The sequence below is a fragment of the Natrix helvetica genome (assembly GCF_964273705.1).
Source record: "Natrix helvetica genome assembly, chromosome: 4".
Classification (NCBI taxonomy): Eukaryota; Metazoa; Chordata; class Lepidosauria; order Squamata; family Natricidae; genus Natrix; species Natrix helvetica.
Genome location: NC_138550.1, coordinates 68,857,657 through 68,884,131, shown reverse-complemented (window position 1 = coordinate 68,884,131; position 26,475 = coordinate 68,857,657). Strand labels below are relative to the sequence as shown.

At 45.8% G+C, this 26,475-nt stretch overlaps 1 protein-coding gene across 3 annotated transcripts in view; it reads right to left on the bottom strand.

Moving 5' to 3' along the window:
- Positions 1-26,475, bottom strand: part of KAT14 (lysine acetyltransferase 14) — a 98,036-nt gene that overhangs the window by 46,475 nt on the left and 25,086 nt on the right. For all 3 annotated transcript variants that reach the window (XM_081950464.1, XM_081950463.1, XM_081950465.1), the window contains 2 exons: positions 16,219-16,340; positions 9,461-9,642 (listed from right to left, as the gene is read on the bottom strand). In XM_081950464.1, the coding sequence (XP_081806590.1) occupies positions 9,461-9,642; positions 16,219-16,340 (304 nt within the window). The remainder of the gene's footprint in view (positions 1-9,460; positions 9,643-16,218; positions 16,341-26,475) is intronic.

The following is a 26,475-nucleotide window of genomic DNA, read 5'->3' as shown; positions in this document are numbered from 1 at the left end:
TTAGTTCCAGCCAATTCATACTGTGGGATAAGTCGGAATTGGTCCAAAGACCCTGGGCTACTTGATTCTCCAGGTGAGCTCCCCAACCCGTTAGACTTGTATCCGTCGTTACCACGAGACGCGGAAGTTCCCTAAAAGGAGATCCCTGAGCTATGACTGGGGAGATCCACCAATCCAGAGAGCACAGAACCTCTGGAGTCAGGCTGACTTTCACTAGGGAACAGCTGCTGTTGGTCTTCTGGAATGGCAGAAGAAACCACTGGAGGCAGCGGCTGTGAAGCCGTGCCCAAGGGACGATGGAGAAGCAGGAGACCATCTTCCCCAGCAGTTGAGACAGCTGAAGAAGAGGGACCCGTTGTCTCCTTTGTACCTCCTTGGCTAACTCCCTGAGACTGCTCTGGCATTCCTGAGAGAGGAAGACTTTCCCTTGAGAGGAGTCTATGAGGGCTCCCAGGTGCACCAAGTGAGACGTGGGGATGAAGTAACTTTTCTCCCAATTGATGGAGAACCCCACGTCTTGAAACATCTGAAGAGTGTCCTGGAGGTCCCTGAGGGCCTGGGAGCGAGATCTGGACAATGAAAGGATGTCGTCAGGTAGCAGAATATCCGGATGGGCCTGGCCCGCAGATGGGCGGCTATGATTGAAAGAACCTTCGTGAAAACCCTCGGGCTGAGGACAGCCCGAAGGGAAGGGCCCAATATTGGAAGTGGTGGCCTGCATGTACGAAGCGGAGAAAATGTCTGTGACATGTATGGGCACGTGGAGGTAGGCCTCCGTGAGATCCACTGATGTTAGGAGATCGTGTCTGCGAACACTCTCCAGAATTGAAAGGAGAGAGTGCATTTTGAATCTCCTGTACCTGATGAATTGATTTAGAAATTTTAGATCGAGGATGGCCCTCCAGCCACCTGACGACTTCGGCATGTTAAAGAGATGAGAGTAAAAACCCCGCCCTTCCTGGCCTGAAGGCACAGGTTGAATGGCCTGAATGTGGAGCAGATGGTGAACAGCCTGCTCTACCAGGAGCCTTTTTTGAGGGTCCCTGGAAATTGGGCACCTGACAAAGTGGTTTGGAGGGCTGGAGCGCAAATCCAGAAGGCCGAATCTGACTGTGGACCTGACCCACGCGTTGTTGATGTCGTCCCAACGATCCGCGAAAGCAGCCATATGTCCCCCTATTGGGAGATTCTCCAGGCAGTCACTTCTGCCTCTTAAAGGAACAGTTGGAATTGTCCGTAAAGGACTTTCTGGGCTGGAATCTCTGGTTGTTCCTGCCTGATCTATTGGAGAAGGAGGGGGTCTGTCTGGGAGGGGCCTGTCATTGCGGACGGGAGGTGGAAGCACCCCCGTCCTGGCCACGAAAGGGCTGCGTGCGGTAAAAGGATTGGCTCCGACCTTCCTGCTTTTTAGTGGCCGGTTGAAGGACCTTCCTTTTATCCTTGGACTCTACCAGAAGGGGCTCTAATGGAGGACCAAAGAGAAGTGATGAAGAGTAAGGAGAGGAAGCAAGCCTCCACCTGGCCCGCGCTTCTGCCTGCCACTGTTTTAGCCAGAGAAGCTGGCAGGTAGAGATGGAAGATGCAATGGCTTTGGACGCAAACTGGGTCACGTCCAAGGAGGCATCTGCTGTGTATTCTAGGGCCGCCTAAATTTTGTTAAATGTCCCTGCGAGCCCTAGAATCCCTGGCTGGAAGGCGAGCTTGGAGTTGTCTCAGCCAAAGGAGAGCAGAGCGACTAAAGAAGGAAGCGGAGGTGCCCGCTCTAACAGACCAAGCTGAGGCCTGGTGGCCTTTGACCAGAGTTTGTTCTATTCTCTTGTCCTCAGGTCGCAGCGTTTCCTCAGGAGCTGCTGAGGCCGCATTGGGAGAGGAAAGGGCAATGATAGGTAAGTCAATAGAAGGTACCTCCAAAGCCTTGGCGAGGTCAGGAGAGACATTGTACAGGCGTTTATCCGAGGCATTGGGGAGGGGGGGCGGTACCTGGAGATGCCCATTGATTTTGGACGACGTCTATGAAGAACCGTGGTGATGGGATCACCTCCTTCTCCACCGTAGGCTGGGTGAAGAGCGGATCGGTGGTGTCAGCCTTGTCTGCTTCCGCAGTCTGAGTCGTCTTAGGAGAAAGAATGCCTGCTATCTTTCTGGCCTTGAAAAGAAGAGAGCAAAAAACAGCAGGTTTAAACAAATCGACAAAGGGAGGTGGATCGGGGGGGGAAGACCTTCATCCTCCGATAGATCTGAGTCTCTTGTTGGGCGATCCTCTCCCCCAAAGACCAACTGTTGGTTGGAGGTGCCAGGTAGGTCGTTCGATGAAGAAGCCGAGAGATCACCATCCCTGCGCCTGGAGCTAGAGGAAGAAGCAGACGTGCGAGAAAGAACGTTGGTCCTTACCTTAACGATTCTTTTCTGTAGCATAGGCAGGAGGGGCTACAGCTGGGTTTAGTCACAGCCTGATTGGTCCAGAGACTGAGGAATTTTTCTTAAGTAAATTCCTTTTCCTCCTGGCTCCATTTCACAAGGTCGAATGGAACAGCTGAGAGCGGTATGTAAGGAAAACCAAGGCACACACCAATACATTCCCGACCGCCCCGACCCCTACCGATCAAGACAATGGGCGGGATGTAGCCCCTCCTGCCTACGCTACAGAAAAGAATCGTTCAGGTAAGGACCAACGTTCTTTTTCCTGTAGCTTCAGCAGGAGGGGCTACAACTGGAAGGCCTTCCCTGTCTGTTGACCTGACCCATGGATCTGATGTTATCTGGTCCCATTGATCCGCGAAGTGTGCCAGGCAGCCACCTATGGGTTGACTCGGATTGGAGTCATTTCCCCCTGCGGAAGGGACGGCCGCCCCCCCCCTCAAAAGGGCCGTTTAGACTGCCCCTAATACCTGTTCCTATCATGGTAGAAGGGCCTCTGACTCTGTCTATCATATCTATAAGGGGCAAACCGTTGTTGGCGGTAGTCCTGTCAGGGGCCCTGAAGTAACAGGAAGAGGCAGAAGGCCTTCGGTACAAAAACGGACGGGAGTCCGACTTCTTAGAGTTAGAGGGGAGGACCTTCTTCCTATCTCTATTTTCCACAAGAAGGGGATCAAGAGGAGCCCCGAAGAGATTGGGACCAGAGAAAGGGGCTGCTGCCAACTTCCATTTGGACTTCTTGTCCATTTGCCAATTGCGAAGCCACAAAAGGCGCCTCGAGGTAACCGAGGTGGCCAAAGCTGTAGATGCGATTTTTATAGAGTCTAGAGTGGCATCAGCGGAGAACTGGACAGCTGAGATGATCTTGGTGAGGTCTTGGTGAAGACGCTCATCTTGCAGCGGGATACGGTCTTGTAGCTGGTGTAGCCACATGACCGTAGTGCAATTAAAATAAGACGCTGCTGCAGCAGATTTGATGGCCCAAGGCCGAAGCGTTATAGTTTTTGCAGAGGGTGAGCTCCGCCCGCTTATCCTCCGGCTTTAATTTGTCTGCCATGTTGCCCAAAACAACTGTCGAGGCGTTGGTGAGAAAGGCGACCAGGGGGTCCACAGTGGGAAGCTGAAAAACCTGGGCGAAGGCCTGTTCCATATTATAATAGCATCTATCATTGCTCCCAGGGTTAGGTAGGGAGGAAGGCTGGGACCATTGTTTCCTGACCACTTCCAAAAACAGTGGAGGAACTGGAACCTCCTCCTTGTCCGTGTTGGGATTTATGAACATTGCCAAATTTGGATCCCTGTGTTGCGAGACTGGGGGAGCCCCTGTGCCAATTTGATTAGTCTTTTTGGCCTTGTGTAGCAAAGGCTTGAAGGCCGGAGGGGGAGAGAGACCTGGGAAGGCAGGTGATTCGGGAATAACCAGGTCCTCATCCTCTGAGAACCCCAACTCCGGATGAGCCACCTCCCACAGAAAAGAACCTTCACTGACTATAGAAGGGGGAAGGGGGCCTAGGATCCCTACCCCTAGAAGATGATGGGGATCTATGTCTGGAGGTCATAGGAGGCCTGGATAGTCTCTGAGGTTGATGTTCCCGTTGGGCTAGGCCCAAGGAAATGCCTCTGGAAATGGCAGCAGAAATGAGTCTCCTAATACTATCTGGTAACAAATCCAAATCTTCCAGATCTTCTTCTGAAGGCCCTCGGGAGGAGGGCGCTCTGGGGGCTAGCTGGGCTGCTGGTAAATAATCCCGGGAACTCCTCTCTCCCGAATCTTCCCCATCCCCCTTGAATGATCTGGGAGAAATAGGGGGAGAAGGGGAAGTCACCCTTCTAGGAGGCCTTGCCGGGGAGATGGATGGAGAGGAAGGACTGAAGCCCCTAAGAGGGGTACCCGAGTGGTGGGAAGTAGGCCCTATAGGAGATCTGGATCTACAAGGGGATTCAGGCCTGGTTGCTTGAGCCAGTCTCTCTGCCCTAGCCACTTGCTTTTCTTGGTCTCATCCCTAGTGGCTGCTCTGGAAGGACTGTTTTCAGCTGCAGGCTTGGAGGCCGCTGCTCTAGGCCGAAGACTGCGCTGGCTTCCTCCACCACTTCTCCCGGGGCCTGACCTGTGGAGGCCATGCCTCACTCACGTGTCCACTGTTGTTGATATCTGCGATGAATGAGGCCTTCTTTAGCTCTGAGTGCGGGCCGCAGTCTGAGAAAATGGCCGCCGCCCACGAGGTCACTCCAAAATGGCTGCCGCGCCTCGTGGAGTGAAGAAGACGATGGAGGCAGTTACTGTTATAAATGGCTCTGAGGTGTAAGCCTCGCGAAGAGCCTCGCCCCAACACTTCCAAATCTTTATTTGCCTCTCTCCCTGTAGCCGCTGCTGCGTTCTGAATGAACCGCGCTCCGCGTGCTGTTTGCAAGGAAAAAGACGTCTTTCCAGCGTTTAAAACAGCAGCAGCAAGTTTTTAAAGCCTCGGCGAGGCTCTGGCATTCATTGGACACGAAGAGGCTTGTGGCAATTGAAACGCAATCTTTGGTGCTACAAAGAGCTTTCCACTCTTGCACCCCCAGGAATCAGTGCAGCTCTTGCTGGCTCAGGGCGGGGCCGAAGCCCTCGATGTCCTGAAGGAGCTTATCAATTCCCCTGTTGAGTTGATCAATTGATCAACTCAATTGATCTCTTTTTTTAAGTTGTTTTGAATTTTGCTAATTAGTCAAATAGTCAAATTCGTTGTATAAGATTAATTTATATAAAACGATATCTCACTGGAGCCACAGCTAACGCTTGGACCAAAGACTGAGTAAACTGGGAGCCAGGAGGAAAAGGAAGTTACTTAAGAAAAACTCCTCAGTCTCTGGACCAATCAGGCTGTGACTAAACCCAGCTGTAGCTCCTCCTGCCGAAGCTACAGGAAAAGCAGAATGATTAGAAGATCTGTGTTTAAGGCCAGCAGCCTTAAGGCCACGTTCAATGGCCTCAGAGATCATATCAGCCATGCCTGGCGAGTAAGAGCGGCAACGGCGGGGGGAGGGAGAAATATCTTCCTGGTAGAGGGGATCCTCATCAGGGATAATGCTCCTGCCACAATCAGAATCATCCCCACTGTTGGCCAAAGCCTCTGTGCCCCTAGCATCCTCGGGCTGCAGGATTGAGGCAGCAGGGGAGATGTCATCCTCCGAATCAGATAAGTCAGGAGGAGAGCTTGAATGGACAGGCCTCTGGGCCCGAAAAATGCGAGGCTCAGTGTGCTTAGTCTTGGACCTGGCCTTCTTAGCCGGGGACTGCGTGGCACTGTCCTCCTCACAAGGGGAAGGATCCTCCACGCCCCCCTGATTAGGTCTTGGATCCTTGGGAGGGGGCTCAATGGTCGCCTCTGGAGCAGGCCTGCGCCTGCAGCCCCTAGGAGCAGGGGGCTTGGTGGTGGGGGCTGGATTCACGGAGACTGGACACAGTTGAGGCCCAGGGATAGGAGAGGAGGCCATAGCCAGTACTCACAGTTTCTTGTTCTTCAAAATGGCCATCGGACAATTTTCGCGCCCAAACAAAATGGCCACTGAGGTTAAAGAGCCTATGGGCCGGCGCCACAAGGTAGCCAAGGCTGCGATGTAAGCGTGGGAACTAAAGGCCCTGCGGCAAGGCTGTGTGGCCATGGGCGAAGCCACGGAAGGGCAGTGGTGGCTGGAACATCTGGCAAGGTGCAGCGGCGGCGGCAGCGTTCTCCAAGCAATGAGGTGGCTCCACCCAGCTTCTGAGGGCTCCCTGCAATTTTCGGAAGCTCCTGGCGGCGACGGCAGTTATTGGAGCAGGCGTCAAGGCAGGGGCCTGGAATTCCCTCACTGAGGGAAATGTGCGAGCAAAGCCTCCCACGCCTATTGCAGTCAGTGCTGCTGTTCCGAAAAGCTTCAAAAGCCCGAAGGCAATTGAAGGCAAGCCTCGAGAAACGAGACAAATATTCTCTAGCCCTCAGAGGCTATTGAGAGCTCCCTTTTTCGAGCCTCAGCCAAAGCCCAGTCCAGAAACTATTTTAGACGAAGTAATTTTGTTTGTTGTTTTAGAGAAATCCAATTAAATCCAATTAAATCGAATTAGCCAATAATCAAATTTAGTTGAGAAAGCGATTAGTACAGCCAGTTCCAATCGAACTGAGTCTAAAAAAGCGGGAGCATGCTCCACAGAGATGATGACATCACTTTGGTAGACTCAGTTCTATTGGTTACTGACTGAGTTAACCCATGCATGACCGCTGTCTCCACCAACTTGGGAGAATGCCCAATTTTACAATCTTTCTTGCCACAGGTTTTAAGTGAATAACTGCAGTGTTGAGTTAGCAGCACAGTTGTAAAGTGAATCTGGCTTCCCCATTGACTTTGCTTGTCATAAAGTTGCAAAAGGTGATCACATGAACTTGGAACACAGCAACCATCATAAATATGAACCAGTTGCCAACTTTGATCACATGAGAATGCTGCATAAGAAACCTAGCAGACAACTTTGTTTTCCAAAAAGTAGAGAAGGGAACAAGGGGATCAGCCATATTGGACTTAATCCTCACTAACAGAGAGGAAATGATAGAAGGTGTTGAAGCCATAGGAACCCTGGGGGCAAGACCATGCAATATTGGAATTCAACATTATCCAAACACAAGTAGTAGAACAAAGCCAAACTAGAGTCTTGGACTTTAAGAAAGCTAATTTCAATAAACTTAGAGAGAGCTTGGGAAAAAATCCATGGATGAGAATCCTCAAGGGGAAAACAACTCAAGAAGCTTGGGAAATTTTGAAAAATGAGATTACAAAAGCCCAGTCTAGCACAATACCAATGAAGAAGAAAAATAACAGCTCCCCAAAGAAACCAGCATGGCTGCATAAAGAACTATCTGACAAACTGAAAGACAAAAAAGGTAAGTATAAAAAGTGGAAGGAGAGGGACATAACTAAGGCAGAATATCAGCAAATAGCCCAAGCCTGTAAAGATGAAGTGAGGAAAGCTAAGGCTCACAATGAAGAAAGGCTTGCCACAAAAGTAAAAATTAACAAAAAAAGCTTCTTCCAACATGTTAAAAACAAGAAAAAAGTTAAGGAAATAATTGGTCCATTGCTAGGAGAGTGGCAAGAAGGTGACAAGCAACAGGGAGATAGCAGAACTATTTAACTCATGTTTTGCATCTGTCTTTACACAAAGGGATAAAACAGTCCAACCTATCAAAAGCAGCACCACAACAATCAGATTAGGAACACAAATTGAAATAGGGAAGAAAATGGTAAGTGAGCACCTGTCTACCCTAGATGAGTTCAAATCACCAGGACCGGATGGATTACACCCCAGGGTTCCGAAGGAACTAGCAGATGAGATCTCAGAACCACTGAATTATATCTTTCAGAGTTCCTGGAACACCGGGGAAGTACCAGAGGACTGGAAAAGAACTGATGTGGTTCCCATCTTCAAAAAAGGGAAAAAATAGATCCAGGAAACCACAGACCTATCAGGCTGACCTCAATACCAGGAAAGATTCTGGAAAAAATAATCAAGCAACAAATTTGCGAACACCTAGAAGCAAACAAAGTAATAGCCAAAAGTCAACATGGATTTGTCAAAAACAGATCATGCCAGACTAATCTTATTGCATTCTTTGATAATGTGACAAAATTAGTGGACCAGAGGAATGCCGTCGATATAGTTTACTTGGACTTCAGTAAGGCTTTTGATAAGGTAGACCAACCTACTACTAGATAAAGTAGAAGAATGTGGGTTAGACAGCATCACCACCAGATGGATTCGTAACTGGCTGACCAACCGCACTCAACGTGTAGTCCTCAATGGAACTGCATCTACATGGAGTGGAGTACCCCAAGGCTGGGGTATGCAGTGGAGTACCCCAAGGCTCTGTTTTAGGCCCAGTACTCTTCAACATCTTCATAAATGATTTGAATGAGGGAATAAATGGGGAACTCATCAAATTTGCAGATGACACCAAGTTGGCAGGAATAGCCAACACTCCAGAAGATAGGCTTAAGATACAGAAGGATCTTGACAAACTTGAACATTGGGCACTATCTAATAAAATGAAATTCAATGGTGAAAAGAGTAAGGTTCTACATTTAGGCAACAAAAATGGAATGCACAGGTACAGTATAGGTGATACCTTGCTCAGTAGTAGTAACTGTGAAAGGGATCTTGGAGTCCTAGTGGACAACCATTTAAATATGAGCCAGCAGTGTGCAGCAGCTGCCAAAAATGCCAACACAGTTCTAGGCTGCATCAACAGAGGGATAGAATCAAGATCACGTGAAGTGTTAATACCACTTTATAATGCCTTGGTAAGGCCACACTTGGAATACTGCATTCAGTTCTGGTCACCACGATGTAAAAAAGAGGTAGAGACTCTAGAAAGAGTGCAGAGAAGAGCAACAAAGATGATTAGGGGACTGGAGACTAAAACATATGAAGAATGGTTGCAGGAACTAGGTATGTCTAGCTTAAGAGAAAGAAGGACTAGGGGAGACATGATAGCAGTGTTCCAATATCTCAGGGGTTGCCACAAAGAAGAGGGAGTCAAACTATTCTCTAAGGCACCTGAGGGTAGAACAAGAAGCAATGGGTGGAAACTAATCAAGGAGAGAAGCAACTTAGAACTGAGGAGAAACTTCCTGACAGTTAGAATAATTAATCAGTGGAACAGCTTGCCTCCAGAAGTTGTGAATGCCCCAACACTGGAAGTCTTTAAGGTGTTGGATAGCCATCTGTCTGAAACGGTATAGGGTTTCCTGCCTAGGCAGGGGGTTGGACTAGAAGACCTCCAAGGTCCCTTCCAACTCTACTATTGTATTATTGTATTATAAGTGTGAAAAACAGTCATAAGTCACTTTTTTTCAGTGCCATTATAACTTCGAATTAACTGCTATAAGTTGAGGATTACCTGTATTTTGTTTCTTTTATTTTGTGATGCATAAAATTTACTCTCAATTAATTTTTCAAAGTTTGCACACATTCCCTTTCCACTCCGTTGAATCTTGAAATACACAGATTTATATGCAGTTCGTATAGCCCTACCTTTTGCTTTTAGAGAAGACACAGAAAGTTTCTCTCCTTCAGGCTTCATTATAGGTGGCCTATTATGAACAAGTTTCCACCATCCTGGTTCTCCGAATTCCTGAGCCCCAGAGCGAAAATACAAAGGGCTTCCTACAGAAAGGCAACCAGCAACAGTGCTCCACCATGTAGATGTCTTCTTTCTAAACAATTAATGGGAATAAGTAATTTAGCATTAGGATTTTTAGATGACACCTTTAACATTTATAACACAAAGCTATAAACTACAGGCATTATTCAATATCCTTGTTTAATGTTCATCGACCATTCAAAGTCATGACGGTACTAAACAAGTGGTATTTACAACTGGGCCTCAATGTTCCAATTGGCCCAGGATCCCCAGCCATGTCACTGCAATCTGGGTGCTTGACAACTATTTGCAACCTTCCCTGCTGTCTTACCACACAATGTGGAAGCTTGAAAGGAAGTGTGCAAGTTGTTTTTGTGAGTTGTTTGCATCCTTGCAGCTGTTTCTCTTGAGGAGTTTGGCTATAGTGTGCACAGGTTCCCAGGGAATCATTCCCATGGATCTTCTACTTCACAGCATGTGTGCCCATAGAATTCCCATCTAGTGACAGCCACCTGCACATTCTCACCTGGTAGCAGCTACCCCTGGCCCCATCATACATCGCAATGCAGTAGTCACTTACCGACGCCTGTGGCCTGCTTTTGACTTGCAACTTCCTGTCAGTTTCCACACTGATTTTGCTTATTGGCAGCCAGCAAGAAATTGTCAGCATTCCCTGCTTAATGACAGCAATAGGGACTGCAGGGTTTGCCATCACTAACCAACAGAGTCATGTGAGATCACACTTTATGATTGCAGTGATTGGCATCAGAAATTCCAATCCCAATAACTACCATTAACCAATTGTAAGAGCTATTTCTGTTGTCTTCTAGTTCATGTGTACCTTCAGATCAAAATTGACATGTGAAGTTAACTTCTATAGCAGTGATGCCTAACCTTTTTCTCCTTGCATGCCGAAATTGTGCGTACATGCTATCACGCATGCCCACACCCACAATGCAATGTGCCCACCCCCTATGCATGTGTGTGAACCCGCCCCCACACAGCCGACTCTGCCTCCTGCACCATGAGGGTTTTCATCCTCCCTGGGCCTGGAGGCCTCCAGAGGCTGGAAACAGGCCCATTTCTGGACTTCTGGAAGGCTCATTTTTCGCCCTCCCCAGGCTCTGGAAGCTTTCTTTGAGCCTCTGGCTCAAAACGGCCTCCCTGGGCTCTGGAGGCCCTCCTTGAAGCCTCCTGGCACGAAAAATGGAGCATGGGGGGAACGCCATACACCCTCATGCTCCCCCCATGCATGCATGTGCGAGCCCCGCACATGTCTCCCACATACGTGGCAGAGATCTGAAAATCAGCTGGCCGGTGGGAGGCGCGCACATGCGTGGTGGAGCTGAGCTGGGCGATGGTTTACATGCCCACAGAGAGGCCTCCATGTGCCACCTGTAGCACGTGTACCATAGGTTCACCATCAAGGTTCTATAGTATAGTATTTTTAACATATCAATTAGAGGAGCTCACTGATTTCTGCTTTAAAAGACGCACAAGAATCCAAAAGATAGTAAAAAAAAAAAATTCTGAACTCTCTAATTTTCTATTAAAATTCTACAGTATTTGCTTTTGAATATCTAGAGGTAGTTCTCACTTAACACCACAACTGAAACGTGCAACTCTGTCATTAATGCAGGTGTTATGTTGAACATTACATTACTGCCACAAACCTATTTTTGTAGGTTTGTGTAAATCACCCACAGTTTTTAAACAAGACATCACATAAAATAAAATTTTACTGCTCCACTGTGCTTATTGGAAGTTGACTGAGAAGAGTGCAAATGGCAATCATGTGACCATGGGACACTGTGACCATCGTAAGTACAAGGAGTTGTAAAGTTACTTTTTCAATGCTTTTGTAACTTGAATGATCTCTAAACAGGGTAGATGTTAAGTGTACCACCTATAATTTGTTTTATTTTAATAACTACTCCTAAATTATTATAGGCTTATTAAAATTGTTAAATTATCTAGAAGGAATTCTGGAACATTTCTAGTTGCTGATCCATATCTAGACATCAACATATTCTACTTCAACTTACTGCTATTCTACACTTTTGATCAGTGGCACTTGTATTACAATTCTTCAAATAATAAAAGTTCATCGAAGGACGACTTCTGGTCCCCGAAGGCGTCCTCTGCTCGTCTTCTCGGTGGGCTCCTTTTAGCACAGGGGGCGTTGGAGGGGCTCCCTGCCGTAGGGCGGCTTGTTGGGACCCCCTGGATCGGCGGCGGCCGCAGGGTGGTCTCCAACTTCGCCCCAGGAGCTGGGGAGCGTGGGGGGTGCGCAGCAGCGCGCCTTTGCCGTGCGGAGCCTGGAAGGTAATAACTAATCGGATGTTACAGCTGAAATGCGGTGAGGTGGGAAGTTTCCCTCAATCTCCTTTTTAGCTAATGAATTGATGAACAGCAGCTTTTCTAAATTGTGGTCTCAATCTTTCGAAGTGTTAAGACTGGAGGGGGGGTTCCATCACCCCCCTCGGAAAAGCGGCATTCGGAATATCCCTCTCTCTCAGAGGAGAGAGAGAGAGTTAAAAGTTACTTTCTCTTCCTCTAAGCAATGGGAGAATGACTTTTTGCTAAAAGTGCAAAAGATGACTGCTGAGTTGATTCTTTTAAACTATTTTATGGAAACTTTGGACATGTTGCTTTCAGATCTCCTGTGAAGGCGGAGCCAAGATGGCCAATTTCCTCCTTCTTCTTTGCACTTATGAATGAAGTTTCCCTTTTGAAAGAATTTCTGGCTTCGTATTATATCACACCCTAGAGATCTCCAGGAGCCTCTCCTTTCATGTATCTCCCTTGGATTTGGAACATTTGATTCATATTACTTGGCTTGGAGCTGTATAGGAAGACTAACGTTCTCTTCTGGGCTTGCTTGCTTCACGATCTCTCCCAGTTGTGTTTTTCCACAGACGCCATTTCTTTGTACAGACTTGTACAGCTATCTCTGAACTTAATATGGGTCCTAAAAAATTACCGCCCGACATCCTCTACGTCCAGCCCGATTACTCAACAGACACAATTGGCTTCATTTCTACAACCTAAAACAACTGAAGAGAGTTCGAAGGATTTATCTGTTGCTCAAATGTTTCAAACTATTATAAATGGACAGGATGAACTGAAAAAACAACTGGCAGATTTAAATGACCAGCTCAGAGAAACGCAACAACAAGCAACACAAAATAAACAGAGAATAGGTGTGCTGGAGGAGGGCGCGACTGGGCTGAGAGAAGAGGTTAAGACAATTCAGAAGGAGAATATAGAATTTGAAAATCACATGATAAAGGTGGAATTTGAAAGGATGTCTTTTTTTCTTAGATTTCAAAACTTGCCAGAAACAGAGAATGAAGATCTCAAGGAGATCATAACCACAATTTTAGCAGAATACATTAAAAGAGATAAACAACAGCTATGGTGGGATATTGATTTGATTTATAGGATCAACTCAGCATACGCTAGAACACACAAGGGAAATACATGTTAAATTTCTTAGAAAGACTACAAGAGATGAGGTCTTAGGAGCTCAAAGGGTGGGACAATTAAAATATAAAGACAAAGAAATAACCATTCTTAAACAAATTCCGAAGAAAGTAAGAGATAAGAGGAAGAAATATTCTTCTTTAGCAAAGAAATTATATAATAAAGGAATTTGGTTCAGATGGTTATTGCCAGAAGGAATGCTGATTTTCTGGAAGGGCAGCAGAATTAGAATTAATACAGTTGTGGAGGCGGAGGCCTTCATTAAAAAAACACAGTGCCCTCCTAGATGAAACAGGGGACAGTACACAAGATATGAAGGAGGGAGGGGCCGTGGCTCTGCCAGCAGACAGGGGGGAGGATGCAACACTGAAAAGACTCAGGTCACAAAAATGAGGTTGAAACATTATTGCAATTGTTGTTATAATGTAATTGTTGGAAGTGACACAAAAGATGATTGAATATATTGATGATATAAGTAAAACCAAAAGCTGCCAATGTTTATTTAAATCGTGATGGTTTTTTTTTCTTTTCTGTAAAAGTTGTGAGATTTGGGGGGATTTCTACCTTTTGCATGATGTAGCTGTCAAAATTTTCTATACCTATTTCCCCTTTTCCTAAAAATATTTGTAAAAACCAATAAAAAATTTTCAAAACAAAAGTTCATCATTTAATATCCTAAATAAGCAGAAAAGTGATCATCATATTCCAACCCAAAATTGCTTTTAAAAATTGTATTTAATAATGGAATGTGGACTTGTGGTTTTTAAAATATAGTACAGTATAAACTCACATAGTTTAATTTAATTGGGACACAGGTGTCAAATATTAACAAACTGATTAAATTGGAGAGTAATCCTGAGACAATTTGCATAAATACAATTTCCTGTTGCAGACTATTGATCCATTCCATGCTAAGTCCACGGAATTGAGATCCAATATATTGAGATTTCTTCTACCATATATTTTAAGAAAGTTACAATAATTGAAAGTGTAGCCAGCTGTAAGCAAGCGATTTATAACTATGAAAATACCAGAGCATTTTATTTTACCAAAATTGCTGGTGTATTAGAGATTTCCTTGAATTGTATTTGGTTAACATTTCAACTACTACTAGATACAACATTGTTGTAAAAAAAAATGACTTTATGACTATGCTTTGCAAAGCTTTTTTATATGCATTGCAAATTTTGGGGCTTGTGGCCTTTCTATCAAGAATTAAAATAATATTACTGAAACAAGAGGTAGGTTCCTACCAGTTCAGACCAGTTCGGCTGAACCGGTAGGAATATGCCAGCCTGGGTCGCAGAACCAGTAGTGACCACTGGCTGGCCATGCCCGTGAACCAGTCCGCCCGCTCGGACACGCACCCTGCCTCACCTTTGCCAGGTGCATCCACTGCCTCCTCCTGCCTACACACATGTAAACATTGCGACGGGGGAGGGGGGGCAGCCCGGCAAGCTTCACATGCTGGAGAGGGCAGCAGCAAAAGAAGAGCAGAGAGAGGAGAGGGCAGTGGTAGTGGCAGGCAGTGCCCCCGTCCCAGCCGTAGCGGCAGGAGCAGCAACAGGGCGTCCTGGAACTCCCAGGGAGTTTTCCCACACGGCTTTGGCTAAGATATGGCGAGTAGCAGCTCCAAATGCCAGCAGGGTCCCCAGCACCGCAAAGCAGAGTTGGCACCACCTCTGCCAAAGGCTGCCTGTCCTTCAGATGAAGTGCCTGCACTGGCTGCCTCTAATCTGCAGTTTACTTGTGAGCACAATGCTCATGAGTTAATGTGCTCACGAGTAAACTGCAGATTAGAGGCAGCCAGCAGATCCTGGCTTGCTCGCTTGGCTGCTCACCCCCTGGAGCTTGCAGGCAGCAAACAAAACGGCCACCTTCTGCCTCTGCGCATCGAGGAGCACGGATTTCAGGAAGTGGCTGCCAGCGCTGCCCTCAGGTGAAGGTATGAGTGGGGAGGCTCGATCCCACTTAGGAGCCTGAGTTTACTTGTGAGCACCATTGGCCTTTCTCCCTGCCTCTCCCAGCCAATGGTGCTCATGAGTAAACTGCAGCTAGGATCTCCCTCATGTTGCACAGAGGGCAAGGTTAGCACACTCCCAGCCCCGCCCTGTGGTGCCTCTGCCGGCTCATGGCAGCGGACTCAGCTGCAGCCCGGACGATCTGAGGCTGTGGGGAGCCTCCCCCCTGTGTTGCATCCCCCCTCCCTGCCTTTGCCTGCGCCTATATGCCCTGAGCCAGCGGAGGCACCACAGGGTGCCTGGGAGCGTGCTAACCTTGCCCTCCCCTAGCACCGGACTTCGCCATTGCCTTCATCCCTGCCCGGCTCGCCCCCACCTGGCTCCTGAGGTAGGAGGCAGCAGCCAATTCCCCCTGCCCTCCAGATCGCCAGCATGAGCGGCGCCACGCTCCTGGGGGTCACCCGCTTACCTGCGCTGGGAGGTACCCGGTGCCACCGGCGGATTTCCATGGTGATAGGCATTCAGATGTGGCACCGCCTCCTCCAGGCCGAGCAAATGCCTCCCGGAGCGGCCCATGTGCAGAGGGTGCTCAGCTGGCTCTGGCTGCACCAGATGCCTCCCGGCACAGGTGAGCTGCTCTTGGCCGGAGGGGGGGTGTCATGAGGCTTCGGGCCAGGAGCTGATGAGCCGCGAGCACGGCCGCCCTACTGAGAGAAGCGCTTACTTCCGTTGGGTCCATTGTCTCCGAAGGGTTCCCGAGCCAGTCTCTGGTTGGCAGAGATGCCGGGTGGGACGGCCTGAATGGCCGTTTCTTTCCTCACGGACTCCGTCTCCTGGGCAGATGCAGCATCCGGGGCAGATGGAGTGAGAGCCCAGGGCCATCGCCCACAGTCACCACTTCAAGAGCAGGCTGCTCAGCTTGCCCCCAGCGCTGTCCAGGAGACAGCAAAGAGCCCCAGCCTGCCACCACCCCCAGCTGTCAAAAATTTTCATCACCGGTTCGGTGGGCGTGACTTGGGGGAGGCTCATGTGACTAGATGTATGTGAGTTGGCCACGCCCACCCAGTCACATGCCTCCCACCTAGCCACACCAAACTGGTAGTAAAACATTTTGAAACCCACTCCTGACTGAAAGTATATTTTCCAAATTAACAGAGTATTTAAATGATAATACTACTGTATACATTACTAGTAATATTTACCGGTTTCCTAGTAGATAACTCCAGTGTTTTTCAATAAAAGCACAAATGTCTTCTTTCCATCGGAAATAACCTTGGCGACCAGTTCCTTCTAGTGATAGATTATACATAGCCAGCATGACAACCTATGTTACAAATAGAAATGCTAATATTAACACCTTAAACAATTCATCTCATTATGTATAATAACCTTCTAAACTTTGTGTCATAAAAATTCCCAAAGATGAATTACTGATGCAATTCTATATTCAATTTCCCAATTTAATTACATCTCAAGCCACAGAAATCCAAACATTCATCCTTCTTTAATCTTTCTTTATTGATTAGCCCTTGGGTGATACCAAAGTGCAGAGTTCCAGAAACAAATTATTACTAAAATTTGATAAAAGCAATTTAAAATGGAATTGGATAAAATACAATTTAAAATGAAATTGGAATAAAATATGATTTAAAATGAAATTGGAATAAAATAGGATTTAAAATGAAATTGGAATAAAATACAGTCTGAAATGAAATTGGAATAAAATACAATAATTTAAGACCTAGATAAAATATGATAAAATTGTATTTCAGTGTCACCCCTGCAATCTATACCAATCAGTCCCACATACGCAGGTAACGTGCAATTCGCCAGCTCCAGCCTTCCTGGGGTCTCCTCCTGCATGCTGCCTGCTCTCCCTTTGCCACACGTCACCCTGTTTCCCCTCCTTCAGAGACCCCAGCCCGTACTTAATCCTCCTGTGGTTGGTGGCAGAGGGCAAGGCAATCCAGGACTAAGCTATCTCTGCTGGGCTCCCCACCAGCTCGCATCTCGCCCCATTGTCGCAAGACGCCTGCAGCCTCCTCTTTTTTTCAGTGCCATAAGCCTGCAGCCGCTGCTGCTGGTTCAATTCCAGCTGGCAAAGAGGCGGCGGTTGGGAGGCTTCTCACATTGAAAACTACCAACCTCCACTTCTCGAACGCACCAAAAAAAGAGCTTCAGTCCTGCTGCCGTCACCGCCCTGTTCTTCTGCCACAGCAGGCGTGGGGTGTGCATTTGCACCCAGCGTGAAGAACAAGGCAGCGACGGGGGAGACGGGACTGAAGCTCTTTTTTGGCACATTCGAGAAGCAGAGGTCAGTAGTTTTCGGCACAAGAAGCCTGCAGAAGCTCATCAGCTTTTTCAGAAGCTGATGAGGCCCTCCTTGAATCTGGGGCCTGGGACTAGTCTGAAGGCCCTCTTGAAGAAGACCTCTGCTGCCTGGGGGAAGGTTCAGCCGGGCTGCTGCTTGCAGGCAAGGAATGGTCCGCCATTTTGAAAATAAGCCTGGCACCGTTTACAGGGATCGCTGCAGTGTGAGTATCTTTGGAGCCTTCCAAATGGCTTGAAGGGAACATTGATGCTGCTTTTTCTTCCGCGAAGGAGCGCCAGTTTATTAAGCCTAGCTCCACTCTATCTGGCGTTTAAGCACCTGCAGCCCGCCCCTTGGGTAGCAGGCATCATTATGCTTCATGCATCGTCATGCAAGACCAAGTCTTCAGTGTGCAAGACCGAGGCTTCTGTTCCTGATCCAGCTTGTATTTTCCTGTGGTGTTTGCAACCCATGTTACCAGTTACTCCCATTTTTCTCTATTGCTGGCATTCACAATGAGTTTTTTTGCAATCCCTTCATTTTGTGAAGGTGCAGGCAAATTTAATTTCAGATTTACTAGCCAGCATTACATTTAAGGGTGGTCTTCCCAGACTTGGGATTTGCCCCAAATTTGAATTTCTACTAGAGCGAGAAAATTCAGAAGCACTAACAATCAGATTGATCTCAATAGGGAAAGGAGCCGCCAGATTAAAATAGCTCCTTTGCTGCTGTCTCAAACTTTTAAGATCACTAATTGAAGAATCCAAGCAGGGGGAATGAAGAAACGTGTCTCTCTAGCCAGACTGAGAAGAAAAAACTGAGCTCAGCCAAGAGAAAGAGACTAATGGGGCTTGTGAACATGCTAACTCGGTTCTAGAACAGTACCTCAGGTGCTACGTAAACTATCAGCAAGATAATTGCCATTTGCAGAGATTGCACATAATAACTCCACACAGAGTAGCATGGGTTTTACCCCATTCAAAGTGGTCTTTGGTCAGGACTTTGTTCCCATCCCAGAACTGCCCCAGGAGAATCCAAGCATGGAGAATGAAGAAACATATCTCTCTAGCCAGACTGACAAGAAAAAACTGTGCTCAGCCAAGAGGAAGAGGCATGGCCAAAGCGTTTACTTTTCAGTCTCTGGCCAAATAGACAGAAGATAACCCATGGTTGGACTTTCCAAGCAGCACACAGGAAAATGGCAAGATCCTTTACAGACATCTCAGCCACATCTATTACAACAATTGTCTATGTTAACAGTTCAAGAAATATAAATAAAACTGAATTATGTGAAGCAAAGACATTTTGAGTTTGCAAATAAACCAGGAAGATGGTTGGCATATAAACTAAGAAAGGAAAGGGAAAAGAGAATGATTGAGAAAATCTGTAAAGGCAACAATGTAATAACAGATGAGCTTATTAAAGTTTTTCTTAATTTTATTCCAATTTGTATAAAAAGCAGGTGTTAGATATGTCTAAAATAGATGAATATTTGTTAAGACAACGGTTGCCTGAATTTTCACAAACTTGGAAATAACTTATGAATGATCCAATAATTGCTTTTGAATTATTTAACTATTTAAAAAAATGAAATCACCTAATTCATTAATTTTTTTTTGCCAAGCTGCTCATACAATAGTCTCTTTATTGTCTTTCAGGGGCTGCCACAAAGAAGAGGGAGTCAAGCTACTCTTCAAAGCACCTGAGGGCAAAACTACAAAGGAATTGGCAGCTGCAGTGAGTGAAAGCATTGTGGGTCAGAGAAAATCTCTAAGGAATATTGGGACATCAGGGAGTCATTCAGCGAAAGGGCTTCAGATGAGCTCCCACCCCATCGGCCTAGGGACTTCGGTATAGAAATCCTCCCAGGGGTAAGACTCCCTAAGCCAAAGATTAACTTCATGACCCCACGTGAGCTGGAGGAATTGTGAAACTTTGATAAAAACTTAAAACGGGGGTTCATCCAACCAGCTAGACCACAGTTAGCTGTCCTGGTGTTGTTTTAAGAAAAAAATGGCTCTCTTTGTTTATGTGTTTACTAAAATTTGAACGCCATTTGCATAGAAAATGTTTACCCATTACCCCTCATGAAGGACATGTTAGCTCAGCTGGCCAAAGGGAAAATCTTCACTAAGTTGGATTTAAGAGAAGCTTACTACATAGTTCAAATTAAGGAACAGGATTAATGGAAGACCCCCTTCAATTGCCCTTTGGGTTGTTTCCAGTTTAGAGTGCTCCCGTTCCGACGGCAGAGGGCACCAGCTGTGTTCATGCAGTTGATAAGTGAGGTGCTGCATGAACATCTTTACAAGGGTTTTTTAGTTTATCTTGATGACATCCTCATCTACATTGAAACCTTAGAAGAACATGTGAGAATCATGTGCTCTGTCCTGAAAAAACTCAGAGCTGCTGAACTGTATGCCAAATTGTCAGTGTAAATTTCACCAGGAAAAAAATGACTATTTGGGTTACCGCATATCACATGAGGGTATTGAAATGGACCCAGAGAAGGTTTGGGCAGTCATGGAGTGGGTGCCACCCCAACTGCACCAGCAAGCATCTACAAAGCTTCCTAGGTTTTGCCAACTTTTACCAACAATTCATCCCTCATTTGCTAGGATTGCATTGCCCATTACTAATCTGCTAAAGACAAATAGAGAAGCAAAGCCAAAACCTAGCCAGCCATTTGAGTGAACCATGGAGTGCCAGGCTGCATTTGAAAAACTGAAATGATTGTTTGCAGCTGAGCCCATCCTAAAACATCCCGACATTGACACCCCTTTTGTGGTCCAAGCTAATGCCAGTGACATGGCTGTGGGGGTCATACTACTTCAAGCTAATGCTGCTGGAACCTTACAACCTCTCAGAAACTGACTGAAACTGAAAGGAGGTGGGCAATTTGGAAGAAGGAAGTGTTTGCGGTCCGGTGGGCCCTATTAACCTGGAGGCATTTCCTTGAAGGGGAAAAACACCCTTTTGAGGTGTGGATGGATCATAAGAACCTTGAGGCCTTAAAAACACCCCAGATGTTGTCACCCAAGCAAGTTCGCTGGGCACAACACTTTAATAGGTTCAATTTCTCTCTACGCTACCTTCCCGGGGGGGAAAAATCTTATGGCAGATGCCCTATCAAGACTGCCCCTGGGGAGAGCCAACCAATGATGCCACACCCCTGCTTAAAGTGACTTTCATTGAATTTAACTCCATAATTTACTGATGATCTGAGGACTTTGGGAACTTTGAAAACTTTGTCATGCCTCTGAGCTCGAAGCTGGCAGGGCAAGATGGCACACTTCCGTTGTCTTCATGAACTGTGAAACCTGACTCCACCTTTAAAAATTCAGGCTTCCGGTCTTTGTCTCCGTGCTACCCAGAAGAATCTCTTGTGGATTGTTACTCTTTGAACTCTCTGGGGTGGAAAATTTTACTCTACTGCCAGGCTAACTAGAGAAATTCTCTCCTGCTTGGATCTTCTGCCTCCTGGACTCATCTGGCTGCTCTGCTGCTCCAGCTGTCCATTCTCTACACTGACTGAACTCTTTATTCTATAAACTATGTCTCCTAAAAGACCACCCCCTGGAAAGCCTGGCTTTGCTACCTCTGCCCCGACATCAGCAACATCCAGTCCTGCTACACAATCAAAGATTACAGACCAGATGCAACCGAAAAGTACAGAGATGGATTTGCAACAAATGCTTCAGCAACTCTTACAGGGACAAGAGGAAATTAAGAAACAATTAAAGGAAATGAAAGAAGAAATTAAAGAGAACCAAGCCCAAATTTATAAGAACTCACAGAGACTGGACATTGTGGAGGGTGGGGTGGCGGAGGTGAGGGGGGGGTAGAAGCGGTGCAGAAGGGAAACAAAGAACTTGATACCCAACAAATGAAAACAGAGTTTGAGAGAATGTCCTTTTATCTTAGATTTCAAAATGTGATGGAAGCAGATGATGAAAACATAAGGGACATCATGATAAACATCTTGGCTGAATATATACATAAAGAAAAACAACAGATGGAATGGGAGATAGACCTGGTTTATAGAGTGAATTCAGCCTATGCCAGAACACACAATGTACCCAGGGAGGTACATATTAAATTTCTTAGAAAAAGCACAAGAGACGAAATACTGGGTGTACAAAGGGGGCAAGCCCTGACATACCATGATAGGGAAATAACTATCTTGAAGCAGATCCCCAAGAAAGTGAGGGAAAAAAGGAAAAGTTATTCGCAATTAGCGAATAAATTATACCAGAAGGGGGTGTGGTTTAGATGGTTGATGCCTGAAGGTATGTTGATATTCTGGGAGGAGACAAGAATTAGAATTAACACACCCATAGAGGCACAGGCCTTTATGGAAAAAAATAAAATACACCTAGAAAAAACAGAAGATCCTATAATGGATATGCAAGACACGGGAGGGGCCGGAGCTCTGCCAGCGGGGGGAGAAGGGGCAATACCAAGAAAGCTCAGATCACAAAAATGAATAAGAAAATCTCATTGATATAAACTGACCGAAAGTAGTAATGGAATTAACATGTGGACCATATATTACTATGAATTAAACTGATTGAAAGTACCAATAGAACTAAATGCTGATTATATATGACTATGCATTAATGATTTATATTTAGATGTATACTATGAGTTTGGAGGAAGGGGGCACCTATCACACCTTGCAACTGCCAAAATTTGTATACCTTTCCACTACCTTTTTCCTTGTAAATTTTTAAAAGACTGCCTCAAGATAATAGTGCTTGGCAGAAAGTGATCTGCCAGATCATCCCCTCCAAGCAATTGGCTGCTCCCGTGGTTACCAGAGCCCAGGGAAAGGTTGACCTGAACCTATCCACCAATCTAACCGGGCGGCTGAAGGAAGTGCTAACAAGTGATGACTGGTTTATGTCTCACTCAAATGTACGATTCATGATGGCCTCACATGGGTGAGGCTAAGTTGTATGTCCCTGTGAAGCTTAGTGGAGGTATGTTACAACAGGGCCATGATTCGAAAGCTGCTGGACACTTTGGGTTCGTGAAGACATTACACTTAGTTAAACGGCAGTTCTGGTGGCCATCTTTGAAAAAGGACATAGAGACCTATGTTACTAGTTGCCCGGTTTGTGCTTCTGCAAAGAGGCCACCTGGAAAGCCATCTGGATTACTCTAGAACAGGGGTGGCGAACACGCGGCTCGCGAGCCGCATGCGGCTCGCGGCCAAAATAAATGAGGCTCTTTGCCTCTTACCATTATTTAGTATACTGTGGCTCGGATCGCACGCTAAACCCGGAAGTACAGTCGACGCTTGCCTGCACTCCACCAGCTCTGAGCTGGTCGTCGCGTCGACCGTACTTCCAGGTTTATCTCAACAGCGCCCTCTGCTGTTGAGATAAACCAAAAAAATAATGCTTCAAAGTCTAGCACAGTTGCTGCAGGATTCCGGTGAGGTTCTAATGATTGCTCAAATTAATAATAATGGTTGCATATTGAAGCTCTGGGTTCAGGAGCAGCAGAGTTTTAAATAGGAGAAAACATTTAATTGAATTTCCATGGTTAGTATATTTCCCAAAATTCTACGAGTGTTTTTTTCACAGCCTGTAATTGTAATAGATATCAAAGATAATCCAAACTCATATATATATTATAATACATATATTAGGTTAAAGGAAGATAATATTAGGACCAGGCTTTACCCATGTATAGGTTGTACTCGATTTACAATCACAATCTCGTCACTGAGCAAAGCAGTCATTAAGCGAGATATGTGACTGCTTTGTTTAATGACTGCAAGTGTGGCATTCCTGGTTGTGGTCATCAAGTAATCTTGTAGGTTGTTAGGTGGACAGAGATTCCACTTATTTATGGATTTAAAAGTTATACAGCAGCTCTAATGGGTTTATAAAAATTTATAACAAAAAACACCTGACTGAGCATGTTATATTATGTGTTTAATATATTATTGTTAAAATTATATGCTTTTGTGTGAGTGTTTGTCTGTTTTGGCAGGTCACTGCGTGGTGTGGCTCTCTGACTCTCACAGTTTAAAATTTTGGCTCTTTTTGTCGAACTTGTTCGCCACCCCTGCTCTAGAATATTGCTAGACCTCATGCTCCCTGGAAAGAGATATCCATGGACTTCATCATCGAATTACCCGAGAGCAGTTGAAACACAGTCATTTGGGTGGTCACACATTTGTTCTCCAAGCAGGTGCATTTCGTACCCTGCTCCAAGATCCCTTCAGCAAAAACATCAGCTAAACTATTTATTTAACATGTGTATAGGTGTTCCTGAATGCATTATTTCGGAGAGGGAAGTCCAGTTCACCTCCCACTTTTGGAGGGAGATCCTGAAGATGTTAGGCTCTGCCCAAGGTCTAAGCTCCGCCCATCACCTGCAGACTAATGGGACTTGTGAACGTGCTAACTCAGTTCTAGAACAGTACCTCAGATGCTATGTAAACTATCAGCAAGATAACTGGGCCAACTTACTGCCATTTGCAGAGGTCACATATAATAATTCCATACAGAGTAGCACAGGTTTTACCCCATTCAAAGTGGTCTCTGGTCAGGACTTTGTGCCCATCCCGGAACTGCCCTAGGAGAAGTTGCAAGACCCTTCCCTGGCAGAGTGGATTGAACAACTTCAGTACATCTGGCCCATTAATCGTAAGGCATTATGTGCTCACCAAGCACATAAGAGACAGGCTGATAAAAAGAGAGTTATGCCAAAAGAATACCAAATTGGAGATAGAGATTTCCTCTCCACTAAGTACCTACAGACTACCCAGAAATCGAAGAAACTGGGACTGAAGTTTGTGGGTCCTTTCCCCATTGTGAGAATTGTGAACCTGGTCACGGTACAGTTAGTGTTACCCAAAACCCTTAGGAGGATCCACCTTGTACTTCATGTTAGCTTACTGAAACCAGAATATACTTCCTCGCTTTGACCAGCCCAACTCCCTCCTCCTGTCCCCCTTCTCATTCAGTGGAAGCAGCATTTTGAAGTCAAAGAGATCCTCGATTCTAGAAAACATAGGGGGAAAATACAGTACTTAGTTGCTTGAAAACATTTTCCTTCCTCTCATTCTGAATGGGTAAACAAGCGGGATGTCGGGGTCCCAAAACCTTTACAGTTGTTTCATTCCAAATACCCTGATAAGCCTTGATGGTATTGTTTTAACTTTTTTGTTGTTTCTAGTTTCTCTCTGTTGTCTTATGTTTTTCTCCAACATAAGAGAAAACTCTACTGCAGGAGGGCATAATGTCAGCCTCTATCTTGCTTGCTTGCTATTGGCTGCCACAGCAACAGAGGAAGGGGGGGGTAGGTATTTGGGAGGGGAAGTATGCTGGTAGAGATGTCTCATGAAGAAGAGGGAAGATTGCTCCCATCTACTGCACAACTGAATGGACTTGTTTATCCCCAGTCAAAGTCAACCGTTCCTGTACAGTTGCAAGAAAAAGTATGTGAACCCCTTGGGATGACGTGGAGTTTTGCATGAATTGGTCATAAAATGTGCTCTGAACTTCATCTAAGTCACAACAATAGAAAAACAGTCTGCTGAAAATAATACTACACAAACATTAGATGTTGCCATGGTTTAATTGAACATAACATGTAAACATTCACAGTGCAGGGAGGAAAAAGTATATGAACCCCTAGCCTAATGATTTCTCCAAGAGCTAATTGGAGCCAGGAGTGAGCCAACCTTGACTCAATCAGTGTGATAATATTGGATGTGTTGCTGACAGCTGTCCTGCCCTTTAAAAACACACACCTGTTTTGGGTTTACTGGTTTCAAGAAGCACTGTCTGATGTGAACCATGCCTCGCAGAAAAGAGCTCTCAGAAGACCTACAATCAAGAATTGTTGACTTGCATGAAGCTGGAAAGGGTTACAAAAGTATCTCCAAAAGCTTTGATGTTCATGTGTCCATGATAACACAGACTGTCTACAAATGGAGAAAGCTTAGCACTGTTGCTACTCTCTCTAGGCGTGGTCGTCCTGTAAAAATGACTGCAAGAGCACAGCGCAGAATGCTTCATGAGGTAAAGAAGAATCCTAGTGTCAGCTAAAGACCTACAGAAATCTCTGGCACATGCTAACATTTTTGTTGACACATCTGCAATAAGGAAAACATTAAACAAGAATGGGGTACATGGGAGGATACCACGGAGGAAGCCATTGCTGTCCAAAAAAATATTGCAGCACGTTTGAAGTTTGCAAAAGAGCACCTGGATGTTCCACAGCACTACTGGCAAAATATACTGTGGACAGATGAAACCAAAATTTAGTTGTTTGGGAAAAACACACAACACTATGTGTGAAGAAAAAAAGGCACAGCACACAAACAAAACCTCATCCCCACTGTAAAACATGGCGGAGGGAGCATCATGGTTTGGGGCTGCTTTGCTGCCTCAGGGCCTGGATGGATTGTTGTCATTGATGGGAAAATGAAATTCCAGAATTTATCAAGACATTTTGCAGGAAAACGTACGACCATCTGTCCGCCAACTGAAGCTCTGCAGAGGATGGGTGATGCAACAGGACAATGACCCAAAGCATACAAGTAATTCAACACAAAAATGGCTTCAACAGCACAGAATATGCCTTCTGGAGTGGCCCAGTCAGAGTCCTGACCTCACACCGATTAAAATGCTGTGGCATGACCTTAAGAGAGCGATTCACACCAGACATCCCAAGAATATTGCTACACTGAAACAGTTTTGTGAAGAGGAGTGGTCCAAAATTACTCCAGATCGTTGTGCAGGTCTGATCTGCAACTACAGGAAGCGTTTGGTTGAGGTTATTGCTGCCAAAGGAGGGTCAACCAGTTATTAAGTCCAACGGTTCACATACTTTTTCCTTCCTGCACTGTGAATGTTTACACGTTATGTTCAATTAAACCATGGCAACATCTAATGTTTGTGTAGTATTATTTTCAGCAGACTGTTTTTCTATTGTTGTGACTTAGATGACTTTCAGAGCACATTTTATGACCAATTCATGCAAAACTCCACGTAATCCCAAGAGGTTCACATACTTTTTCTTGCAACTGTATACCAGATGGATGAAGCCACCTGAAGATGCACCCCACATGACACCCATGGAGGCTGGGGATTGGTTATCCAGCCTGGGTCGGTGGGGGGAGGGA